This window comes from Cyanistes caeruleus, chromosome 21, assembly GCF_971803275.1.
Source record: "Cyanistes caeruleus chromosome 21, bCyaCae1.hap1.1, whole genome shotgun sequence".
Classification (NCBI taxonomy): Eukaryota; Metazoa; Chordata; class Aves; order Passeriformes; family Paridae; genus Cyanistes; species Cyanistes caeruleus.
Window position 1 is genome coordinate 6651296 of NC_141721.1, and position 19532 is coordinate 6670827.

Genomic DNA, 19532 nt, shown 5'->3' on the forward strand with positions numbered 1-19532 from the left:
GAGTAATTCTTATTTAAGTAGTAAGTAAGGTGTTCAGTCACAGGACTTGGCAGAAGTTGGGCTGGAAAAGGTTTAAAGGGGCAGGGGTTGGTCCTGAAGTATTGAACCGCACTAAACTCGTGCACCCCTGCCGGTTTCCCCCCAGGCAGGATCCCGACTAATCCTGGGCGTTTGGGGAGTACAAGTCCCAGATTTGGCTACGGACAATGCTCAGAGCCGCGTTTCCTTAACCCTTGGGCCGGACTGAATGTGAAAGGCTCGGTCTATCTTGAGTCGTTTTGGCATCAAATCCCTGAGCTTTTAGAACCGCGGTGAGCTCCGTGCGCGTGGGGCCCTCGGGAGTTGTCCCTGCGCGGCCTCGAACCCGCGGCCCCGGGGCGAGCGCGGCGCTCCCCGCCGGCCGCCAGGGGGCAGCAGCGCCGCGCTCGGGCGCTCCCGCCGCTTCCGGCCCACGTGGGGCGCGCGCGCACATGGCCGCGGTGAGCGGGAGTGGGACCGGGATCGGGACCGGGATCGGGACCGGGATAGGGATCGGGACCGGGATAGGCAGTGGCAGCACCTGGAAGCTGCTGCGGCGCTCCGGAGTCTTCTCGCCCTCCCCTGGGGTTCCCCCGCGCGGCTGCTGCTCAGTGCGGGGGTTTCTCTTTCCCACGGGCCCTACGCGGGGTCCCCTCTGAAGAGGTTCCTTCTCCCCAGGCGGGTGTCGCTGCCGGGCTAGGCGGCTGTGCCCGCTGCCCGGTGGGACTCGGCGCTGAGCCCGCTATCCCGCAGAACATGCCGCCGGACGAGGAGGATGTGCAGCGGCTCCTGATCCAGTTCCGCGATGAGGCAGGGGAGTGCCTGGGCTCCCCCTTCGACGTCCCGGTCACCATCACTCCGGACAAGCTGCAGCTGGTCTGCAACGCCCTCCTGCAGAAGGTGAGACCCGTCCCGAGCTCCCCGGCACCCCCAGCCCGCCCCTCGCTACCTCACCTGTCTCCCGCAGGATGAGCCGGTGCCTCTGGCCTTCTTCGTCCACGATGCCGAGATCGTGGCGTCGCTGGAGAAGACCCTGGCAGGGCAGAGCGTGGAGACAGAGAAGGTCCTGGACATCATCTACCAGCCGCAGGCGGTGTTCAGGGTGCGGGCGGTGACACGCTGCACAAGCTCCCTGGAGGGACACACCGAGGCCGTCATCTCCGTGGCTTTCAGCCCCACGGGAAAGTACGAGGGTCTGGCTGCAGGCGGGCATCAGGGTGCCCTTGTCTTGTCATGGGGACGCTGTACTGAGCTGTTCCTCCTCTCCCAGGTACTTGGCAAGCGGCTCTGGAGACACCACTGTCCGCTTCTGGGACCTCAGCACGGAAACGCCGCAGTTCACGGCCAAAGGTGGGTGCTGGGATGTGCCAGGAGGGCAGCTTGTGACCCCCTCCCTCATGGACCCCCTGTCTGCCTTGGGGGACAAGCAGAACCTGATGCTGTTTGAGCTGTCCAGGCTGGGACTGCAGCTTGGGGAGGAAGTAGCTGTCTTTGGCAAAGTGGAAACAGAGGGGCTGGCCTGGAGGAGCACAGAGTGGCTTCATGCTGGGACATGTCACAGCTCACTACTCACAGCCACTCATGGTCTCTCTGCCAGGTCACCGGCACTGGGTGCTCAGCATTGCTTGGTCACCTGATGGGAAGAAACTGGCCTCGGGCTGCAAGAACAGCCAGGTACGCGTGGGCTCCCTCAGCATGGGGCTGGGGGGAATTAGAGGTGAAAGGCTTGTTTCTTCAGGGGTGTGAGGGGTGAATCCCATTTTTGGAGCACAATTCCCATTCTCCAGAGGAGCTTTGTGGATGTGTCATGGTATTGTGAGAAACACTCTGACATTGTCACCCAGGGGAGCTCTTGCTGCTGAGTCCTGCTGTCTCGTGGCAGATGCTTGTCCCTCCATACTGGAAAGAGTCTAGGCTTTGGATGTTGTCACTGGCAGGTGCCTCCATTACGAGGGAGGTGTCTGGAGTGAGGACAGGTCAGGGCTGTTGTTAGTGCGTCCTAGCCATGCTGCAGCAGCCTGGTCACAGTGTTCCCACACAGACACAGCCCAATTCCATCTTGCAGGATCATGAAGGGAATTCAGCCCCCGCTGTGGGGCAAAATGGTGTTTGAAGTGCAGAAACGCCTGGGGAAGCAGGAGCATGTGGTTAAATGGGAGCTGAGTGCTGAGGGGCAGTTGCACTCTCTGACCTTTGAATGGTCTGGGAATAATGACAGCACTCACAGAGCTGCCAAGGTTGTGATGCCAATCCCAAGGAAATGTCCTGGGCCAGAGTGGTTCAGCCATGGTTTGGTGCTGGTCTGCCTCTAATTGAACCCAGAGAGCTGCTTGTCCTCCTTTTCCCTATTTCTCCCAGGTTCTTAAGTAGGAGATGACTAATGCCTTGGCTCTTAAGATGAACGTTTATGTAGAGAGAGAATCAACAAGAGAAAACCAGCATGTGTCCCACCCACAGCATCCGATAATCAGCAGTGTTTAGCATGCTGTGGCTTTCATTGTGCTCTGGAAACACTCACTGAGTCTCTGACATGGGGTGGCTTTTGGGGGGCCTGAATCCTGTTTGAGTTGAGTCAGATAACTTTGTAGCAGCAGTGTTGTAGGCAGACAGGAGGACAATCCAGTCTCATTCTTTTGGGTGTCAGCTGATTGCTGCAGGGATTTGGAAAGGCATCCAGCCCCCATCCCCTGCTGCTGCTGTGTGTGCAAACACGATCCCAAGGACACCTCTGCTTTCTAAATGGAGTTCCAACGTCTCTGGGATTCACATGATGTCTGTGGCCTGACGCAACCCTCGTGCTTCCTCTCTTGGACAGATCTTTCTCTGGGACCCAGCCACTGGCAGCCAGATCGGCCGGGTGCTCTCTGGCCACTCCAAATGGATCACATGTCTGTGCTGGGAACCGCTCCACATGTAAGTGAAGAGGCCAGCTCAGCCCTCCTATGGAAAAGAGCAGCCTGACCCAAAGGGCATTGCTCCTGTTTGCATTTCTCCTGTTACAGGAAAAAGCCTGTGTAGAGCAGCTCTCAAGGTGAGCTGGGAAGAATGTGTGCATTTGGGAGCCAGGAGTCCCAGCTGCTGCTCACAGTCCCCATGAGTTGCTGGGGAATCACTGCCAGGCTGTGTCTCTTTTCCCCTGGGAAAACTCTTTTCCTGCCTGTGGAAAACACTGCTTTTGTGGTTCTGGACAAACACTGATGTGCTGCTCCAGCAATGCTGAGGTGGGAGCAGGGTGGCCTGGTGGTGTCCAAGGGCAGAGCACTCATTTCTGCTCCCCTGATCCTGCTGGCCTTTGTCATCTCGTTTGTTTATCATGAGGGATGATTAACTGTACAATCCCCTTATCCCTTCGATCAGCTAAAGCTCCCTCTGGAAGAGGTGGGTGGAGTGGGACAGTTGTAGCCATTAATCCAAGATGTTAGAGAAATAAATAAAAAAGAAAAAGGGCCCCTTCAGAGCAGAACCCTGCAAATTGAATTTGCCAGTAGGAAGCTCCAGCTATTTGCAGACTATTAACTGGATTAGCAAAAAAATATTGTAAGGAAGATGAGGAAATGGAGAGACATGACCCTGCTAGGGCTGCAGCCAGTTCCAGTGCAATGGGAGGGGCTGTGCTCTTCCTCACTGCTGGTGCCACCATGCTGAGTGGTAAAGATGTTCAAAGGACAGAGGGTTGTGGCCAGCTGCTTCCAGATGTGTTCAGTTTGCCCCCTGAGCCACAGTGCATATGGATAGACATTGCTCCTTTCAGCTCTGTCAACACAGCAGCACTCTGTCCACAGGCTGGAGATGAAGCATGGCAGAGGCAGGGGAACATCCAACACATTCCCAATGTTGTGGATCTGTTCTCCCTGTGTAAAGCTGATCCCCTGCCCAAGGCTCTCTCCAGCCTGTGCCCAGGGAAGGTGGCAGTTTGTGGTGACCTCGTTAGTGGGTTAAAGCTGTGCAAACAAGGTCATTGCCAAGGCCTCAGATGCCAGGTTTACCCTGGACTGATTTCTCCAGTGTGCAGCCCAGGAGTTGGTTTGGAGGAAGCAAACTGCCTCTCCCCTGCCTTGTGAGACCTTGTTCTCTGTAGGTCAGTGCTCTGCACCTGTCTGGCCTCTCTCTGATCTGAAGCCAAAGGAAAGTTGCATTTTGTTGCCTGCTGGACCTTTGAATTCTCTGGGGCTGGTGGGGAAGGAGCTCAGGCAAGCTGCACAAATGGATTTGATCTCTTTGCCCAGAAACCCGGAGTGCCGTTACCTGGCCAGTGCCTCCAAGGACAGCAGCATCCGCATCTGGGACACGCTGATGGGCAGGTGTGACAAAATCCTCACAAGCCACACGCAGTCAGTGACCTGTGTGAAGTGGGGGGGCGATGGCTTGCTCTACTCCTCCTCCCAGGACAGGACCATCAAAGTCTGGAGGAGCCAGGATGTAAGTGAGGAACTGCCCTTGGGCTGCTGGCAAAGGGGGCTGGGCACACTGTGTGGTAGCTTTGTTTGCTCTTCCTGGCACAGCTTGTACCCTGAAAAACAGAGCTGCTGTATCTTCTTGACCTGTCAGACCTGTTGCTTGGCACCATTTGCAAGGGGTAGCTGCTGTGTGATGGTTTCATCCTTAAGAGCATTAAATGGGGCTAAAAGCTGGAAACTTCCCCGGAGCATCACCCTGAGGTGATGGGTGTTGTGCAAGGGAAGCTGATTCCTGAAGCTCAACAGTGTTGTGTCTTCCCTGCTTAGCCTGCCTGCAGCTGGAGCAAGCAGGTTTGGAAAGTCTGGGGTTGCTCCCTGCAGCCCGGTGGGTCTGGTGGGTGCTGTGCAGCCTGGCTGTGTCCTGCCTGTCCTGTCACTGTCTGAGGGTGGCTTTGTCCCCAGGGGGTCCTGTGCCGCACCCTGCAGGGCCACGCTCACTGGGTGAACACCATGGCCCTGAGCACTGACTATGTTCTCCGCACTGGAGCCTTCGAGCCAGCCGAGGCCACCATCAACCCCCAGGATGTCAGAGGCTCCTGTGAGTACAGCACACACCTTGGAGGCTGGGGAAGGACTCCTCATGCTGGAAGTCAAGATTTTTCTTGCCCATGCCAGGGTGGAGCAGTCTGGGGGCATGCGGAGGTCACTGTTTTTCCAGGCTTTGCTCCCAAATTGCCTTTGGCAAATGGAGCAATCACAAATGCTCCTGCTCAGAGCCAGGACTGAATTGGCATGATAAGGTTACAAAGTTTCTTTTCATCTAAGGATTGCCAATCTCCATTTCACACTCCTTTTCCCTTTTTCAGTGTCAGAAATCAAAGATAGGGCACTGCAGAGGTACAACCAAGTCCGGGTAAGTCCCTCTTGTCCCTGCTGTCACTTCTAACACTGTCACTGGTGAAAGCAGTGGATACCCCAACACTGGTGTGCTTCCACAAGCTCTCCACACCTGGGCTCTTTCATCCCTTTTTCAGGGCCAGGAACCAGAAAGGCTTGTCTCGGGGTCTGATGATTTCACCCTGTTTCTTTGGAGACCAGCAGAAGACAAGAAGCCACTGGAGAGAATGACAGGCCACCAGGCATTGATTAACCAAGTCCTGTTCTCACCAGACACCCGGATAATAGCTAGTGCTTCCTTTGACAAGTCCATAAAGCTCTGGGATGGTAGGACAGGAAAGTGAGTTGGTTTGTTCTGTTAGAGGTGGTGCTGCTTTGGAGTCTGTGTGTAATGCTCAGGGCACACAGGGCTGGGTCCCAGTTCACTGCCAGCAGCTCACTGGTTTGTTCAGCATCTCTGTAGCCCCAACTCATACAAAGTCACTCTGCTGCCTCTGCCTTTCTCTGCCCTCGGGAAGTCTCTTGTCTGGCTTTTCTTGTGTCGGGGTGTCTGTGCTTGGCTCTGTGTGTGCAGTCCCACTGTGACTCAGCCACAGCATTGCCTGGCACCTGTGTGCACACCCTGTTGCTGCAGGGTCAGTTCTCCAGGGCAGGCACAGCTGTGGTGGGATGGGATGTTCCACTCCACTGATCTCCTGAAGATGTGTGTGTTGGGAACTGGAGACTGACCCAGTTTAAACAGTTCTTGTGCCAGAGAACAGCTTGTTCTGGATGATGCAAATTCTTGTAGTTACAAGTAGTGCTGTTGGTATTTGGATGCTCCTGTAATGCAGCTTTTAACTTTCAGCTGCAGTACTGGTGAGCTCTTGGAGGCAGCAGTCCTCCCTTGCAAACCAATCTTAATGCTCATGAGCTTGACTTTCATGTCAGTGTTTTTAAAGGTCCTAAATCTGGGCTGCTCAGTTGGGGAGAGAAGGACACACCTGTGCAGTGAGGCTGAAGTGTTGCCTGCTGGCAAAAGGTTTCTTGGCAGAGGGGGTGAGATGAAGAGGCATCCTCTAGAAGGTTTTGAGCCCACTTGGGAGGGTTTTTGGATGGATTCTGTCTAGCAATGAACTGCCTGGAGTGTTCTGGGCATCCTGTGACTGTGCTGGTGGAGAAGAAGCATGAAGGCAAGGGCAAGTTTGGAACAAAGCCTGCTGCTCTAACAGCCTGTCCTTGTCCCCAGGTACCTGACATCACTGAGGGGCCACGTGTCAGCTGTGTACCAGATCGCCTGGTCAGCCGACAGCCGCTTGCTGGTGAGCGGCAGCAGCGACAGCACCCTCAAGGTCTGGGATGCCAAGACAAAGAAACTGGCCATCGATCTGCCTGGCCATGCAGATGAGGTGAGCTGCCTGGTGGAGCTGAGATGTTTGGGTGGCAGGAGGGACCCCTCCTCCCAGCAGAGGTGACTCATTTCCACCACACCAGGTGTATGCAGCAGATTGGAGCCCAGACGGACAGAGGGTAGTGAGCGGAGGGAAGGACAAGTGTCTGCGGATGTGAGTAACCTGTTTGTCCATGAGGGTGTTGCAGCTACTCCAGGTGTCCCTCAGAGCCACAGTGCCCTTGCAGAGACCTGTGTAGTTGGGGCACGATCTTGCAGAGAGCACAGCACCAGGTCAAATTCCAGCTTGGAGACCTGACCTCTCTCAGGGCAGGAACTGTTGCTGGGAGATAACTAGAAAAGCAGAGCCCCTCCAGCCAAGCAGTCAGGATGAAATTTGACTCAGATAATTTGATTCCTGGAGAGGGGAAGGAACACTTGCACCGGCTGGTCAGGTCTTACTTTCTGACCTTCTTCCTTCTCCCAGTTATGCAGACAAATTCCTGGGAGCTGGTTGCCATTTGACTGACCCCAGGTCCCCTTGGTGCTGCTCTTGTCTGGTGCCTTCTGGGCCGTGGCAGAGCTGGTGGCCCACCACAGGGACACAGCAGCTCTTTCCTTTTCCAGATGGCGTCGATAGGAGCAGTGACATGGAGCCGCTGGTCCTGCCCTCAGCACAGTCCTGGGAGATCTCCAAGGTGATGGATGAAGAGATTGACCCAAACACGGCTCTGTGTTCCTGTTGGCAACTCTCCCTCGTGGGCTCTTTCCTTATATTTATTTAAGGAAATTTTAATTTTAGTTCTTATTAAGAGCTGTGCATTGCAGGATGATTTCCTCTGAACATCACAGGAGGGATATCTCATCTGCCTCCATCTCAACTGGCTTTTTATTGGAATTTTAGCCTCACAGTAGCCATGGTCTTGAAAGGGGCAAGCAAAGGGTGGAGACTGCTCGTGCCCTTTCTTGCTCTGTGAAGAATCCTGTGGAGAAGAGTGTTTTAGTGGGAACAGAGAGGGTTGTCCTTGTGTGGCCTTGAGAGAGAGAAAAACGGTAAAATTCAGCACAACATTACACTGCAGAATTGTGCTTTGGCTGCATGTCTGGGACAAAGATCTGCTGGGAATGAGGACCTGGGGCTTCTCGTTATTCCAGTAAAGTTTTGTTTTTCCACACAGCCCCACTTCCCTGTGGGCCATGCTGAGCATTTTTTGCCAGTGATCCTCAGCATCCACAGCAGATAACTCCTTTGCTAATGTGTTCATGCAACAGGCATGGACTTCAAATGACTGCTGGAGCTGTGCTGAGTTTTCAGGTTTCAACAGCTCTTGAGAATGGGGAAATGAGACTCTGAGCAGGGGAGAAAGTGTCCATTTCCCATCCACCACTGGCTCAGGGGGAAGGAAGGATAGGGTGGGGAAGGGGAAGAATGGAGGAGGATTTTTGTATGGCACTTGTCCCTTGCCCTGGATATGTGCTGACAGCAGGGCTGGGACAGACAGAGAAAATGGCCATACTTCCATTGCACAGAGCTGGCTCCTGGAATTTCTCAAGTGCATTTACTTGCCCAGTGGGTGAGAGGGATTCACACTGTCAGCTGGGTATTTGCAAGTTTGCTTATGAGCCTTTTTATCAGTCAGTTAATGTTTCCAGCCATCATGTGGTGAATATACCTGGACTAAGTGTTTATTTCCAGGATGCTTATGAAACAGAGAAAATCAAGATATGATTAATAAGGAGCAGAAATTACTGTCAGATTTAGTTGCAGCAAGTTAGCATGAAGGTCAAAACATTCTCCATAGCCCTCATACGCAGTGATTACTACAATTCAACAGAAGTTTGGGTCTCAAATGCTTCCCAGATGCCGAAGATGCATTTTAGGACTTTATCCCTGCTGGCAGGATTGCTTTGGAGAATTAAGATTGTGCAGTAATGGCCTTTTGCTTGTCTGCAAGTGTTCAGGTGAGCCAAAGGTTGCAACAAAGGGTTAAATCTTTACCATGACTGAGAAGACAATTTGTGGTTCCTGTTGCTGTTGGTATTTCCTGCCAGCCAAGTCAGCAGGGATCTATCTCTATGGGATCTTCTGGGAAGAGCTCAGGATCCCATACCTGCTCTTTCATTATGGTGCTTCCTCCAGCTGGTTCTTGCTGACAGTGAAGGCCACATTGCATCCATCTGCATAAACAAAGCCTTTTGTAATTCACTGAAGTAAATGTGGGAGTTTAAGGGTGTTTTAAAACCAGCTGGTAAGTTAGCCCTTGAGAAGAAGAGGAGCAGGTCACTGGTAACAGCCTAGAAGCCTGCCTGGTTTCCAAGTTTTTTGGGGTGCTTGTGCTGAAGGAAATGACTCACCCTCAAGAGTTCAGCTCCCTGTCCCCAAGTCTGACTTGCTGCAAGCAGCAGCTCCTGGTTTCAAGTGGCTCTTCCTGAGTGAAGAACCATCATTCTCTGCTTCCTCCCCTGGAGTGCTGCTCAGGGTCAGTGTGCCCTGTCAATCTATGGTGTGTTTGTGTTGGAGGCAGGGATGTATCAGAGCTCAGGGAGCGATCTTGCCTGTGGGAACTTGGCTTGGCATTTGTGTAGGTGTACCTAAAATATCAGTGTACCTTGCCCACTGATTTCCAAACCAAAGCAATCACTGTGCCCTCTGACCATGGTCCTGCCATCCCTTCAGACTCTGCTTCTGTGACATAAAGCCTGAGTAAAACCCACCTTTCTTCCTAATGCTGGAGCAGAAAGGTTTTCCAAATGGAAGTGAGACTTCTTGAAGAAAGAGAGGGCCTTGCAATTAAGTTTACACCAAAATAAGTTCTCAGCCTTAATCTTCCAGTGATCTGATAGCAGATAGATTTTTGAACCACGCTCTGTGATGGCTTTGCATGTAAACCAAATTGTATTTTCCTATCTAAGCATCTGCTGCTATTTTTACCATTCATACAGCACCAGCCTCCATGCATACTAAGTGCTGGCCCTGCTCCAGCTATATTCCTAAGCAATTCCCTAACACTCCTCCCTCCCAGTTTTATTTGAATGCGGCATTTCCCGGGCCTGGCTGCAGTCTCCTGCCTGCTCAGGCACCGGGGAAGGAAAAGTGCTGCCCTTCCCTCTAGAGCTGGCTTCTGCTTGGCAGGAGCTGCAGCGATCGCGTGACCTCCCTCGCTCCACAGGCACTGGGGATGGGAGCTTTAATTAGCTAATTTGGGCAATTGCAGATGCAAATTTGGGTTGATGGCGTTACTAATGGGGAACACGTTACGTTGTGTTAAAGGACAAATCTAGGAGGTAGGCTGGAGCTTTCTGGTTGCTTTTCTGGGATCAGCAGCCCCAACCTTACAGAAAACCTACAGAAATGCCTGACCTTTTCCAGTGCTGTTTGACAGGAATCCTGGGATCTGCTTCCATGTTTCAGTCCAGTTCCTCCTGAGTTATTCATTAAGCATCCTACACAGGTTTTCTTACCACAAGGGCCTTATTTTTCACTGGTAATACAAGAATAATTTTAAACATAGCCAGAAACTGTCCTGCAGAGCCCTCTGATACTTTCTCCTCTGAAAGCTCAGCTGATGCTGCCATTTATTTTGTTACAAATCACAGTGGGAGGACAGTGGTGGTCAGGACTGGGAAGCATGCCAGTCCTCTGAGTAAGGTTTACTTACCTGTCTAATGAAATCCTGAGTGTGATGGAGGGAGGGAAGGAAGGATATGGTAAGAACACCTTGAGTAAAGTTGATAGCTCTGAGGTGAGCGGGATGCTGTCAGATTCCTACCTTTGGGAGTTGATTTAGATAAGTGAGACCTTAAAATCCATGTGAAAACTCTTCTAGGGGTTGTGTCCTGCTTATCCATGCAAGTGGAGTGTGTTGTGTTCCCTGGGTCCTTGGAGCCACGTGTTCCTGTCCTGTTTGACTCAGATGATCTCTTGAATATTTTCCCAGATCTGTAATTTAATTTCCATGTGCAGGTTTATAGTCTGGGGAGAGAGAGAGACAAGAAAAATCTTTCAATGAATAGGAAGAAAATTAACTTCATTCATTGTTCTGCATGAAAAGTAGGAAAAGCATCTTGTTCTGTTTTTTTCTGGGTCAGCACAGGTGCTGTTCAGGTGATGTTTCTACCTCAGGGCTGCATTTTGGTGGTGTAGTATGGCAGGGAAGGGCTTGCTGTGAAGTCCATTAGTGCTTTTGAGGATGAAAGGTGTTAACTCGGGGCAGTGATGTCTGTGTACTGTGGAGCTGCTCACAGATGAAAGCATCCTTCTCTGCACTCAGACAGGCAACCCTGAAGTTGTTAATTCCTTCCTAGATGTGTTGCTCTTGTGATCAGATGTCCTGGCTCACAACTGGGGGACTAATTTGTCTGAGGCAAAGTAGTGCAGCTGGGAAGGAGCCCCAGAGCCATCTCCAGTACTGCTGCTCTTTTTTCTTCACTCTGTGAATGGATGTTGCAGAACTGAGAGTTGCTGGTGGTCTCTCTCAGTGGGCTGCAGCTCCTGCAGAGCGTGATGTTAAAAATGAACCAACCCAGGACAATGTTCTGTGTCTGTGAAGGATCACTGGGGTCGATCAGGCAGGGTATTGGTGCCCTGGCTGTGCTTTTGGAGCGCACTGGGTGTTTTAGTGTCCTGCTGCATGGTTAGAGCAGCACATGCAGGATACAGGGCTAAATGCTGGATTATCCATGTGTGAGAGCAGTCCCATGGGGTTATCCTGCATCACTCTCCCAACATCTCCAGCAACGAGGCTCCCTTTGGGAAAGGCAAATCCAGTGCGTTCTGCCTCTGGACTCTTCCAAGCAGCAAAAAGCAAGTGAAGGCGTTGTCTGTAGGTTCTTTTTAGTCTGGATGCTGGAGTTACCGACACTCAGAACCTCCCGCAGCCGCCAGTCAAGGACCCAGCTGGGAGGAGTGACCCGCATGCAAATCCCGCAGCCTCCAGCGAGCGCTGCTCGAGCCCTCGGGTGCCGCTGGGATCCCAGCGCAGGGTGTTTAGTTATTCCGGTCAAACCTCGCTGCCGCTCCTGGCTGTGTTGTCCTTGTTGTGCTGAAACAAACCTGCTCCAGGGCTCCAGCCCCATTATGAGGACAAAAGGACATCAGGCAGTGCTGCTGCCGAGGGGAAATGTGTCAGGAAATGTGTCTCGGTTCGCAAGTGTGATGCAGAATGGGTGGCTTAGTAATGGCTGTTGTGACTTCTATCTGCTCAAAAGGCTTTTTTTTTCCCCCTGGCTTCCCTAAAATGTACCAGTGTGACATTGATTTTGGGATAAGGATACACGCTGATGCTGAGAGGATTAATATGAAGTGAGGATTGGTGGATGGCAATAAACAACCAGTTCTGAGGGAAAGTTTTTATATGAATCAGAATATTTAACACATAGAGGTTTGTGGGCTTTTTCCTGGTGTAAAGGGGCACTGTGAAACGTATCACAAAGTGTCTGCTACTACCAACACTTTAATTTATTATTAACTTGGAATATTTTTACATCTCATTTATTCTTTCCATGGGGTGTTCTGAGCTGTTGAAATTACTGGTTAACTCTGCTTTCTCAGGGTTGTTTGTTAGGGTGGTGCCACGGGTGGATTTTGGGTGGGAGCTCAAAACTTCACCAAATAAAGGGAGAAGTCAGTTTTGAGGGGTTTAAAAGCCCTTTGGTTCTCTTAGGCACAAGACAGATTTCTTAGGATTCCTCTGACAGCTTTAAATGTTCTTTATTTCATTTAATTCATTGTCAATCTTTCCTTAAGAATCTGTTGCTAGCCTTTTTTTTTAATCTAAGTGCATTGTCTGTGGAGAAGTCTTTAGCTGATGAGGTCCTGACATGGCACACCACTCCAGAAGTGCCTGGTTTTGAGTGTAGGAAAGCCAACAGAGATAAGTGAGGAATGGGGAGAGGCCCAACTGCACAACTCTTCGCTCAGTCTCTATTTTGGTCTGGTGACACTGAAAGCAGAGCCTGTGTCAGGTCAGGGCAGGCACAGCACAGCTGTGTGGGGTCAGAGCAGTCACACCCTGCATCCACTGGGGCCCATGGGGACATTGGGGAAGCCTGAAAGGGTCTGAAACTGGGATGTGGAGGTGGCATGATGGAGAACATGGGTAGAGGGGAGGGAAGAGAGCAGTGAGGAATGGAACGCAGAGGAAAGGAGTGTAATTATGTAAACCTGGAGGTGAAGGTCAAAGGCTCCACGCGACTGTTTGGGTTTTTTTTTAATGTTGTACGTGCTGTAAACAGCCCCAGGCTGATCTGAAAGTGCTGGAAGGCAGGGGCTGTAAATTACAGGCGTTGTTCTCCTTATAAAGGGAGCAAACAATTCGAAGTGTCTTTGACTCACAGCATTTTGTATGCCTGTTCCTCCATTGCCTCTCCATTCATTGAAATTCTTTGTTTCAGGTTAGAGAGTCTGGAGCAGGGACAGGGCTGAAAGTGTGTGATCTGGGGCAGGGACAGGGCTGAGTGTGTTACCTGAAGGTGCTATGTAAGCAGTGCCTCTGCCTTGGAAACCTGGGATGATCCTGCCTTCCCACTCTGGCTGCTGACTGTCCCAGCTCTTGTCCTGTGCAGCTGCGATCCTCCTCCTTCCCCTAGTGGCCCCTCAGCGTTGTCCTCACTGGCGGGTGCGCCTGAGGCGGCCGAGGAAAGGGCTGAAGTGACGGCCGGGCGTGGCGGGCTGAGTTTGGCCTCTCTAACCCCGGCCCTAGGGTGAGGACAAGGGTGGGCCCAGGGCCCAGCTAACCGTCTTCCCTGAGGGGACGACCCGACCGTGCCCCCGGAGCCCTGACGGGACGGGTGCGGGGCTGGGGAGGGCTCGGCGGGCTCGGGGCGATGGCCCCGTTCTGAGTCGGCAGCGGCGGAGGGACCGCCGGGTTACCCGGGGTGAGGCACTCTTTGGCCGCCGGCGGAAGCACCCGAGCGCCTGGGCTTGCGCACTGCGGCTTATAAGAGCCACGGGGCGGTGCGGAGGGCCGGGCAGTCGCAGCCGGGGCTGGCCGAGCGCGGATCTCTGTGGGGGACTGGAGCGGCAGGAGCCCCGGGAGGCGCTGGCGGCCTGAGAGACCCCCGTCCGCACCCTCACTGCTTCCTCCTCTCGCGAGGGCTGCGACGACGACAGCGACAGCCAGCCCCGGAGCCGTGGGCCGCGCCTCCCCCCGCCTCGCTGGATGCTCTGGGGTTCCGTCCCTGAGCGGGGCCGCGGCGCCGGCAGCCCCCGCTGTGGCGGGGCCATGGGGCCGGGCAGCGGCAGGGCACGGAATCCCCTTCCCCGCTGAGAAGGCCCCCTCGTCCCGGCGCCGATGCCGCCCTGTCCCTTCACACCCGGCCCCTGAGATTCCCCGCTTTCCCCTCCCCATGCCCGACGGAGCCCCTCGCCTCGGTGACGCCCTGCAGCAGCCCCGCCGGCCCGGGGGTCTGCGGCGGTATGAGAGGAGCTGCCCCCGCCGCCGGGGGCAGCCAGAAGCCGGGCAGACTCCCACCCCGCCGCCGGCTGCCGTGAGGCGGCTGTAGCTGGAGGAAGAGCCCCTTTGTTTTCCCTCCGTCCTTCCCGGGGGCTTCATGCCCCGCTGAGGAATGATGGAGGTGGTGGGGGACTTTGAGTACAGCAAGAAGGACCTGATAGGACACGGAGCCTTTGCTGTGGTCTTCAAAGGTCGCCACCGCAAGGTAAACAGCGACGGGCTTCACCCGCAGCCGGAGCGGGGCTGGTTACACAACCCGGGGCCGACAGGAGCCCCTCGGGTGGGTGACAGCTGGCTGGTGGGTGGGGGGTTGTGTCCTCTGGGGAGTTTTGACGTGGTTTGGGTGTTCGGGGAGAAAAAAGAGCCGAAGGGAGGTGCGGGCTGGGCTGAGGCCCGCGGCTGCCCCGCGGCCCTGAACCGGGATCCGGCCCCGGCATCCATAAACCCTTTATTTTTTCCCTTCCCTCAACCCCACCGGCCTGTCCGCGGTCCCACCGCTCCTCCCCGCTGCTGGCAGCTCCCTGCTGTAGCGGCGAGGGGAGAGTTAGAGCTGTAGGGGAGGCTGAGCCCTTTGTTTGTCGGGAGGGTCATGTTTATCTCACTGGATAACGAGGGATCTAATGGAAAATTGTCTCCTTTGGGATTGGCTGAAGATTTCTTAAATTCAGAGGTGTCTGGTTTCCTGGCGTGACTTGCTAATCGCCCCGGATATTCATAGTTACGTTATGGTTTCTTGATGCTGTGAGTTTATTCTGGTGCCTAAAGAGCTTTGCTTTCCAGAAAACAGCCCTTCAGATTTAGCGTTTTGGAGGATTAAGGCAGCGCTCACGGCTTGGAGAGGCACAGTGCAGTGATTTTGGGGTTAAAAAAAAAAAAAAAAGGGAGAAAGGGAAACGAAAACTTTAAAGGCCAGTGGAGGTGCTCCCACCTCCCAAATAAATAGTCAGTTTATTTTTTGATAATATATAAATAGACAATATGTAAGCTTGCTTAAAGCAGAGGGGGTTTTGTGCAGTTTTCATCTGCAGAGTATAAAATAGCTGAAAATGAGCAGTCCTTAAAGGACAGTAAAAGTAACTTGATCATTGTGAGAGGTCTAAAAAAGCAGATACATAGCACTGCTACAAAATATTAAATGGAATATAATTACTTGTTGATTTTTGAGGGGTTTTGTTTTGTTTTAAATGCTTTAGAAGCCATTAAAATGCAGTGTAGCTGAAGGTGGATTTTAATAGCTGTCTAAGCCATTATGGATTGAAACAGTTCTTGATGGTGTCACATGATGTAGTAATAACTGGTGGGTAGAAGAGGGGTGATCTTTCAACTTTTTCTCAGTGTTTTCCTAGATAGTTGATAGATGATAAAGTATTTAAAAAAAAAAAAGTAAACTGACAATACTTTTTTTGTTCACTTCCAGAAAACTGATTGGGAAGTAGCCATAAAGAGTATTAACAAAAAGAACTTGTCGAAGTCACAAATCCTACTTGGAAAAGAAATAAAAATCTTAAAGGTATGTTAATTTGCAGTGATTTTTAAAGCAGCTTTGCTTGAAAAGGAAAAGAGACTCCTGATCTAGTTCATTCCAGGTCATGGGTGGTATCACTAATTGGTGTTGTGCTGTTTCTTTGCTAGGGATCCAGAAAAAAAAAAAAGTAAGAAAAAAACCCACATCTTCAGTTCTGGAAATGTCTCAGAACAGGTTGCAGTTAAAAGCAGTAAATTATTGTGGAACCAGTCTCTGTGCTTTGTATATTGCACATGTGGAAGACTGTCCTTCAGGATGGCCAATATGGTACCCTTTCCCAGCAGATCATAGTTGAGGGTGAAGCATCAGTCTTCGACCTTTCTTCATTTTTTTTGCTCCAAGTTGCCTTGAAAGCTGAAATCAGTGAGCTGACTTTAATTGCTGAAGCAGCTGCCCACTTCTGACTTGTGATAATTGCCTTAAAACATGGTTCTAACAGAGGAAATGTAATGGAGCATCTTTCAGTTTTTTAATGTTATTTTAATTTATTTGGGTGGTCATTTAGCATTCCCTGCTCTCTGAATTTCACATCTCATTTCACACAGCTTTGCAGAGATAAGGAGTGCTGCTTTCTTCCCATGTTTCTGAGCTTCTTGAGATACATCTCTACTTTATATACTGTTTTATACATATTATATACTCATTTATTTATTATATACCAGAATTAGTATTGGGTGTATTAGTGTACTGCAAGTACTTAACAAACAACAGTTTTTGGGCAGTTACAAATAATTAATGAGCTGTCCCATAAGTTTTATTTAATGTTACTTGGTTTTATTTTCTTTGTATTATAAAAGTAGGGTTGATTTGAACATGGTCTAGTTGGTTACTTCACTAAGCAAGAAATTTTGTTAGAGTGGAAAATTAAATCTTGTCAGCTTTCAGTGCTCATCAGAGGATCTTGTGCTCTGGTACTTTCTGTAACAAGTCACAGACATTAAGTTCTGGAACCAAATGTTTTTATGACCTCTCAAGATATTGCCTAACTTCCTTATCCTGTAAATATTGTCTAAACAGCTGAGATTTCCTCTAAATTCCATTTGATCATCTTAAAAATACTCTCTTTGATTGTCACCAAATCAGTATTATCAGCAAATGCAATTAATAATAGTAGTAGTAATACTAATAACTTTTTTCCATAATACAAATATTTTGTTTTACAGGAACTTCAGCATGAGAACATTGTAGCTCTTTATGATGTCCAGGTAAAACATATTTTGATGCCTTTTTTTTCATTAAAATTAATTTGTGAAAATATGAATATATATAATGTATGCCAATTAGAAGTTTTTTAATTAAGACATGGATTTATTATGAATTTATTTTAGATTAATTAAAGTTTTGTTGCTGTCATCAGTTTGGAATTCAGCAAAAACAAGTTGCAGCAAGAGCATCATCTTGGGGATCTGTGTGACAAAGAAATGTGGTGTTAGCCCTGTGTCACAGTGAGGAGGATCTGAAGGAAGTAGAAAACCACAATCACATGTATCTGTTGCCTGTCAGAAGGAGAGGATACAGTGAAAAAAGCCAAGCAGACACTTGGATCTTTTCAATTAATTTGCTTCAGATTGTCTTCCTCTCTTTAATGCCAGGATCCTGCCTAATAAGGTGGAGTTGCTCTGCAGCCTGTCTAGGGGAGTGTATTCTGCTTAGGAAGTATAGTTTTGTATCCTAAGGCCTGCCAGTGTTGAGCAAAGCTAAATAAGACATGAGGTAGCTCATGCAGCCATTTGTTCTGCATAAATGTTCTATACATTTATCTCCTGTGCTCAGTTCTGATTTTAAATACAGAGTTACACTGATGGAAAAAAAATTACTGAGAACCACCTTTGGTGCATTGCATAGGCAAAGCAACACAAACTAGAGATTGTGACATTCAGTCTTCCCTGTCCTTACACATTCACATGCTAAAAGCTTTTAGTTTGTGTGAATGTGTGCCTTTTGCTATAGAAATCTGTTCATGTGACATAAATTAGGTGGGCTTAGGTTTTCTAGGTCTGTGGCACACGAGTGACTTTTGGTACAAAGCTGTGATGTTCATCTAGCAACTGACCGTGCATCAAAACTTCTGGGTTCCATCTATAGATTCTGTTTTTCCTGGATCTTGACTTAAAAATTCTTAATTTTGAGTGACATTATCTGGTCTGAGAGGGAAAGTACTGTCTGATGTGCTTCTTGATGAGACCAGGTTTTCTTGAGTATTGCTAAGTGGAAATAATCTCTCAGTATCCTAAATTTAGTACATCCAGACATCTCAAAAGCAACTGGATTTGTTGACTGAGGGTGTTGGTGTGTGAGTAAGCAGCTGAATTTCAGATTGATCGTTTACACTTGTTTATATGTGAAGGTTCCTTAGTCAACTCTGCAGCTCATCCTGGGGGTAGAGGACTAGTTAGGAATTTTGATGATTTAACATCTGAGCTTTGGAGAGACTCTTGTTCTTTTGATTTATGCAGAAGGAAAGAGACTACAGAGTCCTACAATTGTCTATGGTTTCTTTACCTGAAAGGTTTTAAAAAACATAACTTTTAGGCTTTTCTGTTCTGCCCCAGGAAAGGGTGACAGGACTTCTTGAATGATCAGTGCTGCTGCCTTTGAGAAGGGGTTGTTGCCTCTTGTCACCAGTTATTGTGTTTAAATAAAATAAGCAGTTAAAGCAAAGAGAAGGGAAAACCTGTCCTGTACCTTGATATATTTCAAAGACATTCATAGCAAACACAAAGCTTGGCAGCAGGATGCTGCTTTTACAGGAGTTGCTTTGCAAGATATGGTATAAAGAGTGTGTCACTCGCACAAATAAGCTTTTCCATTTCTGCTGTGTTTGTGACGTGGCAGACATCATTAACTTCTGTGATTACATTAATTTATAACCCAGCAAGAATGAACACTATGCAAGGCATTCACATGTCTAGCAGGCTGTTACGCCTACCAATTTTCTTTAGCATTTCATGTTCTAGCATGTGCTGCCCCTTTTGTTTGTGAACACAGTGATACAGTCCAGCAGATAAGACTTAAGGATTTCAAGCTATTTCTTAGTTTACAGAAGCTATTTTTTTTCTTCAGTGCTGGAGCCAGTGGAGTCTGTGTCACAGTAGGAAGTTCTCAGTGTGAACAGGAGTCTGTTTTATTTTTGTAATTTTGTTGGGCTAAAGCTTTTCTTAACCTTAGACAGTTTGAAATAAGAAAATGCTCCTGTTTCAGATGCAGTTTGACAGATCATGTAGCTTAATAAACCAATGATCTGATTGTTGCTCTGAGTTTTCAGGTAGAAAAGATGGTGTGCAATGAAAGTGGTAAAACTAAGTGAAAAAAGTGTAAATTGATTGTGATCAAGGGTAAATATTTTCACATCTCATAATATTAAATTAATGGCAGTACTTTGAGATTAAAGCTGTATCCCTGCATAGCAATTTGGAATGCATCTTTCAAGAATGAATGTACAGTTATTATTTTATATATCGCAAAAAGCTTAATTTGGATTGATTTTCAGGAAGTAGTTAGGTTCCTTCTCCTTCATGTCTCTTCATTTATGGTTGTTCCTATTTCATGACCACTCACACAAGTCAGCATACCAAAAATAGACACACCATGAAGGTTTTAATTAAATCCAAGAAGAACTTGTGGACCATTCTGCTGATCATGCATGAACATTTTCAGATCTTCTCCACTGCTGATCCTTCATATGCTGTGAATACCATTTTGGTATGTTATTACTGTGTCTGAAGTTCAATTACTAGAAGTGCCCATTCATCTGGAGCCACACCCCAGTGAACTGCTGTGTGTTAATGGTGGCATAAAAATGTTTTGTTCTGCAGCCAGCAGGATAATTGTGCTTGATTTCCGTGAGGTGGACATGCAGCTCTGGCAGGTTT

The 19532-nt window shown here is 49.5% G+C and overlaps 2 protein-coding genes and 1 long non-coding RNA gene across 5 annotated transcripts in view; 2 read left to right on the forward strand and 1 right to left on the reverse strand.

The window, feature by feature from the left end:
- The window catches only part of LOC147649630 (uncharacterized), a 28824-nt gene extending 15054 nt beyond the window's left edge, over positions 1 to 13770 (reverse strand). Inside the window, exons 1-3 of the long non-coding RNA XR_015278548.1 lie at positions 13147 to 13770; positions 10452 to 10654; positions 968 to 8859 (exon numbers count right to left, since the gene is read on the reverse strand). This is a non-coding gene — a long non-coding RNA (uncharacterized LOC147649630). The remainder of the gene's footprint in view (positions 1 to 967; positions 8860 to 10451; positions 10655 to 13146) is intronic.
- NLE1 (notchless homolog 1) lies at positions 394 to 12156 on the forward strand. Of its 2 annotated transcripts, none has more exons than XM_086859692.1 (13): positions 394 to 479; positions 697 to 918; positions 986 to 1203; positions 1289 to 1368; positions 1616 to 1692; positions 2834 to 2931; positions 4245 to 4437; positions 4878 to 5013; positions 5282 to 5328; positions 5450 to 5652; positions 6541 to 6700; positions 6786 to 6856; positions 7309 to 12156. In XM_086859692.1, exons 1-13 carry the CDS (start codon positions 471 to 473, stop codon positions 7319 to 7321), a joined length of 1527 nt encoding a protein of 508 aa, XP_086715818.1. In that variant the 5' UTR covers positions 394 to 470; the 3' UTR covers positions 7322 to 12156. The 2 variants fall into 2 exon arrangements, with proteins under 2 accessions (XP_086715818.1, XP_086715817.1); XM_086859691.1 differs by having other exon boundaries at positions 433 to 479; positions 772 to 918.
- ULK2 (unc-51 like autophagy activating kinase 2) overlaps positions 13294 to 19532 on the forward strand; it is a 37500-nt gene continuing 31261 nt past the window's right edge. Inside the window, exons 1-3 of one of the 2 annotated variants that reach the window (XM_023939319.2) lie at positions 13294 to 14340; positions 15553 to 15645; positions 16824 to 16865. In XM_023939319.2, coding sequence (XP_023795087.1) covers positions 14248 to 14340; positions 15553 to 15645; positions 16824 to 16865 — 228 coding nt within the window. In that variant the 5' untranslated portion in view covers positions 13294 to 14247. The remainder of the gene's footprint in view (positions 14341 to 15552; positions 15646 to 16823; positions 16866 to 19532) is intronic. The other variant, XR_015278543.1, reaches the window with a different exon arrangement.

What these genes read in the sequence shown, in the direction of transcription:
- NLE1 (XM_086859692.1), top strand. An exon ending in AGAGGTACAACCAAGTCCGG is followed by an intron (nt 5,329 to 5,449) that starts GTAAGTCCCTCT and finishes TCCCTTTTTCAG; the next exon opens with GGCCAGGAACCAGAAAGGCT. An exon ending in TGGGATGGTAGGACAGGAAA is followed by an intron (nt 5,653 to 6,540) that starts GTGAGTTGGTTT and finishes CCTTGTCCCCAG; the next exon opens with GTACCTGACATCACTGAGGG.